This window comes from Peromyscus maniculatus, chromosome 10, assembly GCF_049852395.1.
Source record: "Peromyscus maniculatus bairdii isolate BWxNUB_F1_BW_parent chromosome 10, HU_Pman_BW_mat_3.1, whole genome shotgun sequence".
NCBI lineage: Eukaryota > Metazoa > Chordata > Mammalia > Rodentia > Cricetidae > Peromyscus > Peromyscus maniculatus.
In genome coordinates, this window is record NC_134861.1 from 70,473,421 (window position 1) to 70,485,995 (window position 12,575).

A 12,575-nucleotide genomic window follows, 5' to 3' on the forward strand; every position below is an offset into this window, starting at 1 on the left:
GGATTGGTAGTTGTATTTTTTTTTTTTAAATTTATCTGCCTCCTTCACAAACTTAGTTATCAGTGTGAGATTGCTCCTCTGAGGAGGTGCAAGTGAATTTTAATGTGAGTGAATATGCATGATAAGATGAGAAAGCTAACCTGTGGCAACCCCCAAATGCGTGCAAGGTCACCAATGTGGAACGGTCCCCGGTCTTTGTGACCCACAGTAATCAGACCTCCGTTTGTGTCATGTTCTCTTTAGATGTAACAACGACACTTCATGGACAACCTTGGCCAGCAATGTCTCCAACATCATCACCGAGTTCCATCGCCGGGGCAGGAGCACCGTGGAGGGACGAGTGTCCTTTGCCAAAGTGGAAGAGACCATGGCGGTTCGGTGCCTGGCAAAGAATGACCTTGGCGTTGGGAACCGAGAGCTGAAGCTGGTGGCCCCCAGTGAGTGTCTCAGTAGGCAGGACAACTCCAAGTCACCAGCCAAGCCCTGTCTTCCTCAGGTGGGATGCGGAATCCCAGACAGGGGTCACATAGTCAGGAAGGTCCCAAGACACAAATTCAGCCCTGTCTGCACTTGAAGCACACTGGTCTTGCGGTCAGGCCCTTTCATTTGCATCCCCAGACCCAGCTGCATTTGCAGTGACTGTGGACACTTTCGTTTGTCAAATGTGTATAGCTACTAAGCCACGTTAGTTTGACCATTGGTGTTGGGATGGGAAACGAGGAGGAAGAATCTTGTGTCTCTGGCTCCTTAGAACAGCTGAGTTGAGTTGAGATCTTCCCAACAAACAAACAAAGGGAGGAACGGAGCCCAAAGACGGGAGCCAAAAGGCAAAATGCCACCCCCAAAAGCTCTACCCTGAAGTTGATGTGGTGGTTGTCCCTGCAAATGAAATCGCTCCCAACTCATTCCCAGTCTTCCCTGTCCCTGTTCAAATTGTCCAAAAGGGGATCCTGGGAGAATCTTTGGGAAATGTGTTTTGCCCCAGGGAAGAATCACATCTCATTCAAGGGTACAAGTATTGGAGAGATGGTACTGGCCACCCCCAAAGTGAGCTGGGGAGCCTGGACACTTACCCGCCAGCAGTAAGACAGTCCCAGTCAGGCTCAGACACTTCCTTTCTACGCTCTGCCCCCGATAACTGGGGGAATTCTCCACCGCGCCTCTCTCTTGTCCCCCAGCCCTGCGTTCTGAGCTCACGGTGGCGGCCGCGGTGCTGGTGCTGTTGGTAATCGTCATTGTCTCTCTCATTGTCCTGGTTGTCATTTGGAAGCAGGTGAGTCTTCGCAGCCATTAGAACCAGAACGGCTGCCTTTTTCAGTGTTTGGTCCAGAGAAGGGGCTCAGTAGTTACATGTGTGGTGGGCTGTGTTAGGTACATGAGTGGTGGACTGTGTTAGATACATGTGTGGTGGACTGTGTTAAGTACATGTGTGGTAGAAGACTTTGTTGCATACATGTGTGGTGGACTGTGTTAGGTACAGGTGTGGTGGGCTGTGTTAGGTACATGTGTGGTGGGCTGTGTTAGGTACATACGTGGTGGACTATGTTAGGTACATGCGTGGTGGACTGTGTTAGGTACATGCATGGTGGGCTGTGTTAGGTACATGTGTGGTGGATTGTGTTAGGTACATGTGTGGTAGACTGTGTTAGGTACATGTGTGGTAGACTGTGTTAGGTACAGGTGTGGTGGACTGTGTTAGGTACAGGTGTGGTGGACTGTGTTAGGTACAGATGTGGTAGACTGTGTTAGGTACATGTGTGGTGGACTGTGTTAGGTACGTGTGTGGAGAATCGTGTCCTTCCTGGGTCCAGTCACTTTGCTTCCACAGTGAAGCTTGGGTGCCTTGAGACTGGTAATTCACCAGTTACCTGCCCTGGTCATTACAGAAACCACGCTATGAAATTCGCTGGAGGGTCATTGAGTCTATCAGCCCTGATGGACATGAGTATATTTATGTGGATCCGATGCAGCTGCCTTATGACTCCAGATGGGAATTCCCGAGGGATGGACTGGTGCTTGGTAAGTTCCTGAGAGGGCAGCCTCCCAGGACCCAATGCCACCTGCACGGCTTTGCTAGTTATAGGCCTGGGGAAGAACTGGGGGCTTGAACTCTGTCTGGTAGGAAATTTGCTCAGAGCTGGATGCGGTGGCTCACACTCTTCACCTCGGCACTGGGGAGGCTAAAGAAGGAGGAGGACTGTGAGTTCAAGGCCAGCCTGGGCTACACAGACATCTTGAGCATGAGCTCATTAGGCCTGAGAAGGGGAAGTCAAGGCGGAGAAGCTATTTAGTCTATGTGAGGCCCCAGATTCTATCCCCAGAACTGAAAAAGGGTGGAGTTAACTGGGCATGGCAGTGTATACTTATAGTTTTGGACTAGGGAGGTGGAGGCAGAAAAATCATGAGTTCGGTTTCATCCTGAGCTACTTTGTGGGTTTCAGGCCAGCCTGAGCTACATGAGACCCTATATCGACATACCAAAAGGAAAGACACTCATAATTGTATTATTGGAATGATTTTGGCCTGGCAAAGATACCATGTTGGAAAATGAAATGAACTTCTGTGACTAAAAAGGACTAACTGAGAAGTGAGATAACTCAGTGTGTCATAATCTATTCTGAGGATTAATAAAATACTTCTTTATATATATGCAATGTAGGATGTAAAAATACATGCTGGTGTTGTGGTGCATGCCTGTAATCCCAGTGAGGCAGGAGGATTGGGAATTTATGGTTATCCTTAGCTACATAGAGAGTTAGAAACCAGCCTGAGCTACATGAGATCCTATCTCAACCCCCCCCCCCCAAATAACCTCCTCCTATCTACACAACACACACACACACACACACACACACACACACACACACACACACACACACACACTTTAAAACAAAACATAAAAATCAAGACAGTTTGTCACACATTTCAAAGATTTCAAAGATGTCAGTCCTGGCTTGGGACCTAAAAATGAAGTCCCGAAGAGTTTGTGTGTGTGTGTGTGTGTGTGTGTGTGTGTTTAAAATCACATTCTAAATGAATAAAAGACCAAGGCAAAAAGAGTTAGACCTACAGGTTCTGTCACAATCAAAGGGCTCACCAGATTCAAATGCGGTCTTTTATTATTTGTCCCGCTCCAAAGTACAGCAGCGCTCAGATCTCACAGAGTCACTTCAACTGTAAGCAAGCCAGGCTGCCTCGCTTTTACCCGGGCTTCTTTATTATATTTCCACCACTGTTTCCCAAAAAGGGATGCAGAGCTTAGAGAAGTTAAAAATAATAGCATTGGGTGGTGGGGGCAGGTAAACCCCTGCCGTCCATCACTTTGTCCTTGTCTTCTTGGGCAAGTCCAACTCCCTGGAGGAACATCACCTTCCCAGGCATGGATGCCGGAGGGACAGACTGGAAGAGAGGGCATGTCCACTCTTGGTGTTATTTTCTGCCTGGGCTGCCCATGGTCGCACTGGCTTCCTGAAAATGCACCCCCCCTTCCCGATCACGGTCTCTTTAAGGGTGAAGACAACCGCTTTGATTTTTTTTGGTCTCCCTACACAAAGAAGGGCTGTGCTGGTGGCACACAGCCTCTGGTCCAGGGACCTTCCTCCACCACAAAGGAGACTAGTCCAAGTCTTCACTTGTGCGTTCCTCAGAATCAGTGGCATTTGGAATACTGGAGATTTCCAGTGGTTAAGGATTTGTTAATGCAAAGGTTGCCTCTGTCTGCACGAGAAAAACAGAAGGCTAGAGAAACAGGGGGTTTGGGCGGAAGCCATGGCGACAAGTGCCCAGGAGTCCGGGGCCTGGCGGGAGCCCATGTTCACACCAGGGATGGCTGAGCTCTCCTCTCTCTTGTCTGTGTTTTCCTTTCCAGTGCAAATGTTATTTGACAAAAGCAATTGCACTAATTTACTTCCCCGTGGGCTCAGTTCTTTTTCTGACATGATGACTTGGAGGAATAATTGGGCTTACTCAATACAGGAAAAACTCCCACCCAGCTGTACACCCTTGCACGCTGGCCTCTGCCGGTAAAGCCGAGGAGCCTGGAGCTGGCGTTGATGGCTCTCTTTGCCCACAGGTCGGATCTTGGGATCTGGTGCCTTCGGGAAAGTGGTTGAAGGCACGGCCTACGGATTAAGCCGGTCCCAGCCTGTCATGAAGGTGGCTGTGAAGATGCTTAAACGTGAGTGTTTCCTCCCAGGGATGCTTTGGACATGGAAATACTAAGTGACTTCATAGTAAATTGACTATTACGCTGTGATTCTTCAGATTGTAAGTTTTATGCGGATTTAGGTTTTTGTTTTTTTTCTCTCATTTCGATTTTGTTTTTGTTTTTGTTTGTTTGTTTGTTTTTTGCTCTCATCTCTCATTGTGAAAAAGCAGATGTTTTCACTTTTGGTGACTTTTTTTTTTCAGTCTTAAAGACTATGGGGCTGGGAACTGGCCTGATGTGTAAAGTGCTTACTGTGAAAACATGATGACGGGAAGTGGGAGTGTGCTCCCATGAACCAACACTGCAGGGAGGCAGGAAGAGACAGGTGGACCCTGGGAGCTCACTGCGGGCCAGCTTGGTTAGCCGGCATGGAAAGCTCTCAATTCAGTGAGAGACCCTGTCTCAAAACATACGACGGGGAAAGATTTGAAGAAGAAGAAGATATCCTGATGTCCACCTCTGGCCTCCATGTGTAGTTGTATAAGCAAGGTCTCACACACACACACACACACACACACACACACACACACACACACACACACACATACACAATCATTCGAGTCTAGACTAAGGAAGCCATCTAGGACTCTTCTTTTAGACTCTTGGTAAACCAATATTATTATTGACTCGCAGTGCTAGATGTGTTTGTCTGAGAGCCGGGGTAGGTAGTTCAGTTGAACTGAAATCTTTCTTACTTCAACAGCCACTGCGAGATCCAGTGAAAAGCAAGCCCTCATGTCTGAGCTGAAGATAATGACCCACCTGGGACCACACTTGAACATTGTGAACTTGCTGGGAGCCTGCACCAAGTCAGGTAGCCTCCCTGACCTGGAGGGAGGGCGTGTTTGCGAACACTCATGGTCCTGGAACTTCGATCCAGTCTCAGGCACACATGCCTCTCTCTGTGCCCTAAACATGCCTCATGGGTAGAAAGCTCATGAGTGGAGCCCCCTGGTGGCCTTGGCTTTTTTCCAAAGTTCTCTGGTTCTGAGCATTACGGCTTCTTTTTGTTGCCCGTTTTTTATACCTGGGTGCATTTGGGTCCCCACAGGTCCCATTTACATCATCACTGAGTACTGCTTCCATGGGGACTTGGTCAACTATCTGCATAAGAATAGAGACAGCTTCATGAGCCGTCACCCAGAGAAGCCGAAGAAAGAGCTGGACATCTTCGGACTGAATCCTGCTGATGACAGTACAAGGAGGTAAGATGAAGGGAGCCCGTTTGTCAGATTGGCAAAACGCCTGTCCCGACGGATTCCAGGCCTGCGGATTCCGGGTCAGCACCGGAGGCCACAAGGCTTGCGGCCCACCCAGCCATCCATGCCAGTGTGGATGGACACATAGCTGCAGGTGTTTGGGACTAGGTCATTCCATGGGGAGGCTGTACTGACAGGTCTGAGTAACAGTGGGCGCTGGGGGCCTCCTGAAAGCCAGTCTCTTCTTTGTATGTGATTCCTCAGGACGCGTCAATGCAGCTCTGGCCAGGGATGTCTAGATTTGTGCCTTGCAAGGAGCTGTTGGAGGGTCTGCAGGCTCGATCTGTTGCTCCTTGCTGAACCTGGGCCAGTGATATTCATTTGTCTCTGCGGCTAAAACTTCCAGGTGGCTGTAAAGAGTATGGATGTGAGGTTCCGTAAGATCAGCAAGTCCGAGGACCTCCCTTGCTATTAAAATACCCAATGAGCTTTGAATGGGTGCATGGAGTCGTAGGAACTGGTTGTCGGAGCCACATGGCCAACATGGCTACTTAACCGACAGAGGGCAACAGTGAATTGTCCTTGCTGTCATGAACTTTTTAACTCTTTGTGTACCAGACTCAGAGGATTTTGTGTGTTTCTGGGAATGTAGCTCTCAACTTCCCCGCGGCTCTTGGGGATGTCTCTGTTACTTCTGAGGGTGTGTAGAGGGGTGACATTGAGGGCAGAGGAGTAAAACGTGAAGAATCATGGCAGCCACCATCTGTGGACCCCAGCTGACCCTGTAGTATTTCCCGTCAATGTGGGTAGTATTCATTTTACGCTCTTTAGAGAAGTGTTTGCTTCCTCCCGGATGGGCATATTCCTTCCACACCAGAAGCATCCTTCCTTCTCAGTACGCCTGGGCTTGAGATGATCCATCCATTTGTGACTGATTAATGGGTCATCTGTCTGCCTGGACCACCCCGTACAGTGTGCACATGGGGACTGTTTATGCTCATCCCTGAGACCTTGATACCTCCCTCAGTTAATAGCACACTGTAGGTACCCAAATTAGCATGTTATCTACTGAGTGACCAAATTAGAGGCCACTCGGGGTGAAACGTCTTTGTCTTTTTTTTTTTTTTCTTTTTTCAGTTATGTGATTTTATCTTTTGAAAACAATGGTGACTACATGGACATGAAGCAAGCTGATACCACACAGTATGTCCCCATGCTTGAAAGGAAAGAAGTCTCTAAGTACTCCGACATCCAGAGATCGCTGTATGATCGGCCCGCCTCCTATAAGAAGAAATCTATGCTAGGTAAAAGCGCCCATGCTCATTCTGGCAAATATGATCTTTCTGTGGTTTGACGGGATACACAAAGGAAGGGAAACAGGGATGAGGGGTACATCTGTCAGACTGTGTGATCCCTAAGTGCAGGCCTGTTCAGCTGGGCCTGGATGTCTTTTGTAGATCTGTGGTCTGTGAGTGAGAAGAGTCCAGACAGGGTTAGTGATGGAGATCAATGATATATTGCTTGCCTGGTGTGTTCACAGTTCATGCTCCGGCACTGAAAAAAAAAAAAGAGCATATAATATTGTAACAATAAAAATAGAGAATAAAGACAGACCTAATGTAATCCATTTCTCAAACTTTAAATGTTGTTGCTTTAAATAAATAATTCATTCTGCTATAATGATCTTTTCTTGTTAACATGTCTTTTGTTAAAAAATGAAAGTGGTGATAATTGGTGTTTTTTTTTTTTCCCCATGGCCAAACTGAAAGTTGGCAATCTTACATTGTTTCCTCATGATTTTTTTCTGTGTGCGCGATAATCCTCGCTTTTCATTTTCCTAACATACAACTTTGGGGTAGTAACTGGAGAGTAGACAGTTTGAGGTTACAGTTTCTGACAAGTGTTTCTGTTGACTTTTGTTTGAAAGCATGCCCTGCTGCTTGGAAAACAGAAGCGTCTGTGGTGGGGATGAATTCATTTGTCAGCTCCAGGGGGCCACGTGGTAATGCCACGCCAGATGGACCACCTAACGCCTGCTCTCGGTGGCCACTCTAGGGATCTAGCTTAACCACACACTTGAAGTGAGCAGTGTCTATGAGCCTGACCTTTCCTTGTGATCCTGCTTTTGGGGGTCTGAGCCTCTCATCAACTGCTGCAAAAGTGCTCAGCTGCCGTGGAGATTGTTTTGAAAAAAAAAAAAAAAATTCTCTAGTGTGCTCTGAATACTTTCAGGATTCTTAAGTGAAAGGTACAATCCATTAAAAAAATATGTGCTTGTTTTGTAAAAGCCAACATGCAATATTTTCCATATCTGCAGCTCCATTCACTTCACGTTGCCAAGTGGGTGAACTTCCAAACACTTCTGAGAGTTTACCCAATGAGAGTTCTTGGAAGCACTGCTTCCTTTTCCACTCCCATATGGTTAAAAATAGTTTACATTGCTTCCCGGGCAGAGCTGGTGGGCCTGACTCATGCTCGGCCTGGGTCCTGCTGGCAGGCAGACCACAGTTTTCTGGCCTTCCCATAGCCGGGAGGAAAAAATATGAATGGCTGAAGCCGCTCATGGCTGGCCTGAATATCGTCGAGGACTGAGAACTGCTGGCCTAGACTGCTTTCCTGGAAAACTCTTGGGGGCCCCCCAGAAGGGATGAATGGGGGGAAGTGGACAAGTTAGAAGGCAAGGTCAATGGCTGATCACGGGCGCCATCCTTTAAGATGGCCGCCTGCTCTCTTTGGTTAGTTGATGTAGCTGGCTAGCTAAACACAAAGTAAACAGAAAATAAAGCAGACCTCGAATTTGCCATGGACGATTTCCGTGTGTGTGTGTGTGTGTGTGTGTGTGTGTGTGTGTGTGTGTGTGTGTGTGTGTCTCCAAGATGGTTGAGGTGATTGTGATTGGGGCTGGGAGTGGGGGGAATGAAAGCCAAGGGCAAACAAAAATCTGTGTGTGAGAATCCATGGAGGAGTTTGGTTTGATTAATTATTCTGCATATAACTGTCTGCCCCCCCAGGTATGTGTTTGTGCATGCAGGCTGGGTATCGCTTATCTGAAATGCTTGGAACCGAATGTGTTTTGAAATTTTTTTTTTCAGATTTTGGAATATTTGCATATACATAATGAGATATCTTGGGGTTGGGAGCCAAACCTAAATAGAAATTCCTATCTGTTTCACGCACACCTCAGACACATAGCTGACAGTAATTTTATACAATATTTTTTCTAGTGTGCCTGTGTTTTGACTATGACCTGTCACATGACGTCTGGCATGGGAATATTTCTACTTCTGTCACCACGCTGGTGCTAAACAAGTTTTGGATGTTTCAAGCATTTTAGATTCAGGATTCTGGGTCAGGAATTCTCAACCTGTGTCTATTTCTTTTGGAAGAAAGAGCCGTTACTTCTTCTATTTTTATAGCACTGGGAGTGTGCTTTGTGCATGCTGGGCAAATTCTCTACCACGGAGCCACACCCGTAGCCTCCTTTGCATACTTTCTGTATCCTGTGAAGTCTAGGAACTATGAGGAAATGCTTTGGAAGGAGATCGTTGGGCAAACTTCTGCAACCTGCCGGACCAGGGGGTGTCAGGGTCCTGGAGGGTCCCATGCTTTCAGCCGACACTTAACACATTTGACGCCTTCCCCACAGACTCAGAAGTCAAAAACCTCCTGTCGGATGATGACTCCGAGGGTCTTACTTTGCTGGATTTACTGAGCTTCACCTACCAAGTTGCAAGAGGAATGGAATTTTTGGCTTCCAAAAATGTAAGTTCAAGGCACAGGGACCTCCTCAGACCCTGCCACAGGTTCAGAGGGAGGGGGACGGACATGGAACGAAATGCCAGGAGGGAGATCTCAGAGCAGCAGTAACAGGGGCTTCTCAGTTTACCTACCCCTTCGTCACTTCCCCAAACTGGCTGGGAGTCAGTCTGACGTCATTGGGCATCTGTCTTTCTCCAGGACCCTTTGTCCCTCAGAAGGAGTCAGGATGGGGAGGGAGGGCAAATTCTTCCTGCCAGGGCACCCCTCAAGTGCCACCACGGAGTGGCCAGTCTTGCAGGAATGCTGCTGTCTGGCCTCAGCTGGAGCCATTCTGAAGTGACTTCTTTCCTTCCCATGTAGTGCGTCCACCGGGACCTGGCTGCCCGCAACGTCCTTCTGGCACAGGGGAAAATTGTGAAGATCTGTGACTTTGGCCTGGCCAGAGACATCATGCATGATTCCAACTACGTGTCGAAAGGCAGTGTAAGCTTCCTCCACCTTCACCGTCTGTCCCCCTTTGAAGTGTGTTGTTTCTTAATTCAGAAGTCATATTTCTGAAATAGGTTCACAAGGTTCATTAGTGGGCTCCAGAGGGAAAGCTTGGGCTTAACAGACAGCCTGGTATCAGCTCCACCCGATAGCAGGGTTGGCATTTGGTCAAGTTTAATGTCTATCTCGTGCCTTAGTTTCTCTGTAGCATCCCCCATTTCCTAAATTGCTACAAGGGAATAATTTAGGGGATTCATATAAAGTGCTATAGACAGTGCTTGACATAGAGAAGTGCCCAGCAGGGGCTGGGGAGATGGCTCATTGGTTAAGAAGAGTATTGGCTGCTCTTCCAGAGGATCTGGGTTCAATTCCCAGCCCTCAAGTGACAGCTCACAACCACCTGCAGGTCTGGGGAGCTGATGCCCTCTTTTATGTGCTCTAGGCACACATGCAGTGTACAGACATTGAAGGCAAAACACTCACACATGTAAAACTAAAAACAAACAATTAGACACACCCAGTAAGTGTTAACTCCTAAATAAGTCAAGTAAGTACATGAATACACAAGCAGGCATTTCCAGGGAGATCTCTAGTTTTTAATTTAAATTCTCACCAGATTTCCAACAGGCAAGTTTAAGCTTTAGAACATTAAGATGGCTGGAGTTAATAGAACGGTTCAGTTTCTTTAAACAGAGTCTCATTACCTACTTGAACCAGCCTCTCCATCCCTTCAACCTAAGCACGTGAGCAGCTTGGGACACGTCTGTCACCTGGGGGTATGATTATGTGTCCCTCTGTTCCACTGGTGTAGGACAGCTCCCAGAGCTGCAGCACTTGCTTAGACAGTCCACATCGGTGCCTCATGACTCATGACTCATGCCCATGACCAGAGCTGTGGCTCTTCCCAGGCACCTTGATCAAGTTGCTAAGGTTATGAATGTCTGCTGTTTCCTTAGTAACTGGGGTAGTGGTGGTGGTGGTGGAGGATGCTAGCCTGAAGGATGCTGCGTTGTGTATCTGTCTAGACTTATTATTTCACCTGAAGTTTGGACCGGCTTCGCAAAGGAGACACATCTCAGTGTCTTCTTTCTTGACAGTGGAAAATAGCCACTTATTTCTTAGAGTTTGGAAGGTGTCACTGGTCTACATCTGTTTTCAGTTTTGTTCCTAGGGTTACCTGAAAACAGGGGGACTGGTCTGGACAAAGGTCACACTTTATTGCTAAATAGAAAGTTAAATATTTTTTTGTATTATTCCTCCCAAGAGATAAGAAGGGACATTGAGCATCCCTTGTTCGTTATGCACACACACACACACACACACACACACACACACACACACACACACAACCAGCACCTGCATACACCTGAACAAACACACATATACATATACACGCATACCACACCTAGTTGCCGGTGAACAGGAAACATACGAGAGACATGATGCGGGCAGGATCTTTAATGCATTGTTTCACAGCCCAGGGAGAACCACTTCCCATTTCTTCTTCTGCAGACATCAGAGCATAGTCTGTGTGTTAATCTCCTCTCTCCTCTTCCGCAGACCTTCCTGCCTGTGAAGTGGATGGCTCCTGAGAGCATCTTTGACAACCTCTACACCACGCTGAGTGACGTCTGGTCTTACGGCATCCTGCTCTGGGAGATCTTTTCCCTTGGTATGGACTTGACTGCTCTGCTGGTGTGGCTAATTCTGAAGGGATATGTGTCGGGCTTAGGTCCAGGATGCCGACACATACAGTGTCAACGGTTCATACTGCAGCTGTTCCACAAGCCAACTCTTACCACGTCTGACGTAGGCTGAGTAGACCCAGAGGAATCTTTGGGGGATGCTTCGTCACCCCTGGCCACTGCCCCTTTTCTCTCGTGGCTTGTGTCAGAGTGATTTGCCTCCATGGAAAGTACTTCCGATGACATCTGCCTTTTCATTTTGGACTCCGGGTTAGCTAGGTCACCGAGGGTTTCTTCCCCTTTACTTAATGACGAATGATGCTCAGGTGAAAGGTGATGCGGCAAGGAAGGGGGTGTAGCTCCCCAGCTGGAGGAGATAAACCTCCTTAACATTTGATCACTTGTCACCAGGGCCTGGACAGGTCAGGTGCCTGCTGCCAGGGGAGGGGTCGTAAGCGAATGAGGAGGTACGACGGTGACCTTTGGGGACATATGGGTTACACAGTTAGCGGTAAACCCTGCAAGCTATAATGTGGGTTCGGAGGAAGGAGAAAGAGTCTTGGAGTGGAAGCTTCAGAGAGGAAATCAAACTTGACCTGGCCTTGGCTGTGTGCTCAGGGCACCACTATTCATTCCCACTCTCCATTTCCTGAAGCCTTGTACTCCCTTGAAACAGTGGATCATTGACAGTTCAGGTGCCAGCTTTGAATCTGGCTATAATTATTTGAACACTTGTGATGGAAATGGCATTCTTAAGCTGGGCACAGTGGCCCACGCCTTTAATCCCAGTACTTGGGAGACAGAGGCAGGTGGATCTCTATGAGTTCCAGGATAGCCAGGGCTGTTACACAGAGAAAGGCTGTCTCAAAACAAAACAAACAAACAAACAAACAAACAAAGAAAATGACATTCTTACCTTTAGTGGCTTAGAACACCTCCTCACCTTTTGAGTGTGTGTATGTATATCCAGTAGTTCAAAACACTATTAAATTCGTTAGTGATTTTTTTTCCCCTAAAGTTGTATGCTTTTTGCCCAAGATGCTTGAACTCGACCAACCAAGACTCCTATGTCAAGTCTGAGCAGTCCTCCACAGTCGAGGAGTTGCTAACCTACAGATTCTTTGAAAGAATCGGGACATCAGGGCTTCGGGATTAAGGATGTGTGGTACCCGTAGAAGCCCTTGGTCATCCAGTTTTCTCTTTCGGCTCTTAGGTGGCACACCCTACCCTGGCATG

At 47.6% G+C, this 12,575-nt stretch overlaps 1 protein-coding gene across 5 annotated transcripts in view; it reads left to right on the forward strand.

Annotated features, from left to right (window-relative positions):
• Window positions 1–12,575, forward strand: part of Pdgfra (platelet derived growth factor receptor alpha) — a 46,721-nt gene that overhangs the window by 25,801 nt on the left and 8,345 nt on the right. For all 5 annotated transcript variants that reach the window (XM_042257525.2, XM_006979720.4, XM_015998368.3 and 2 more), the window contains exons 10-20: window positions 244–437; window positions 1,179–1,273; window positions 1,887–2,019; window positions 4,073–4,177; window positions 4,911–5,021; window positions 5,259–5,412; window positions 6,544–6,710; window positions 9,053–9,168; window positions 9,526–9,648; window positions 11,215–11,326; window positions 12,553–12,575. The exon at window positions 12,553–12,575 is cut by the window's right edge and continues 77 nt beyond it. In XM_042257525.2, the coding sequence (XP_042113459.1) occupies window positions 244–437; window positions 1,179–1,273; window positions 1,887–2,019; window positions 4,073–4,177; window positions 4,911–5,021; window positions 5,259–5,412; window positions 6,544–6,710; window positions 9,053–9,168; window positions 9,526–9,648; window positions 11,215–11,326; window positions 12,553–12,575 (1,333 nt within the window). The remainder of the gene's footprint in view (window positions 1–243; window positions 438–1,178; window positions 1,274–1,886; window positions 2,020–4,072; window positions 4,178–4,910; window positions 5,022–5,258; window positions 5,413–6,543; window positions 6,711–9,052; window positions 9,169–9,525; window positions 9,649–11,214; window positions 11,327–12,552) is intronic.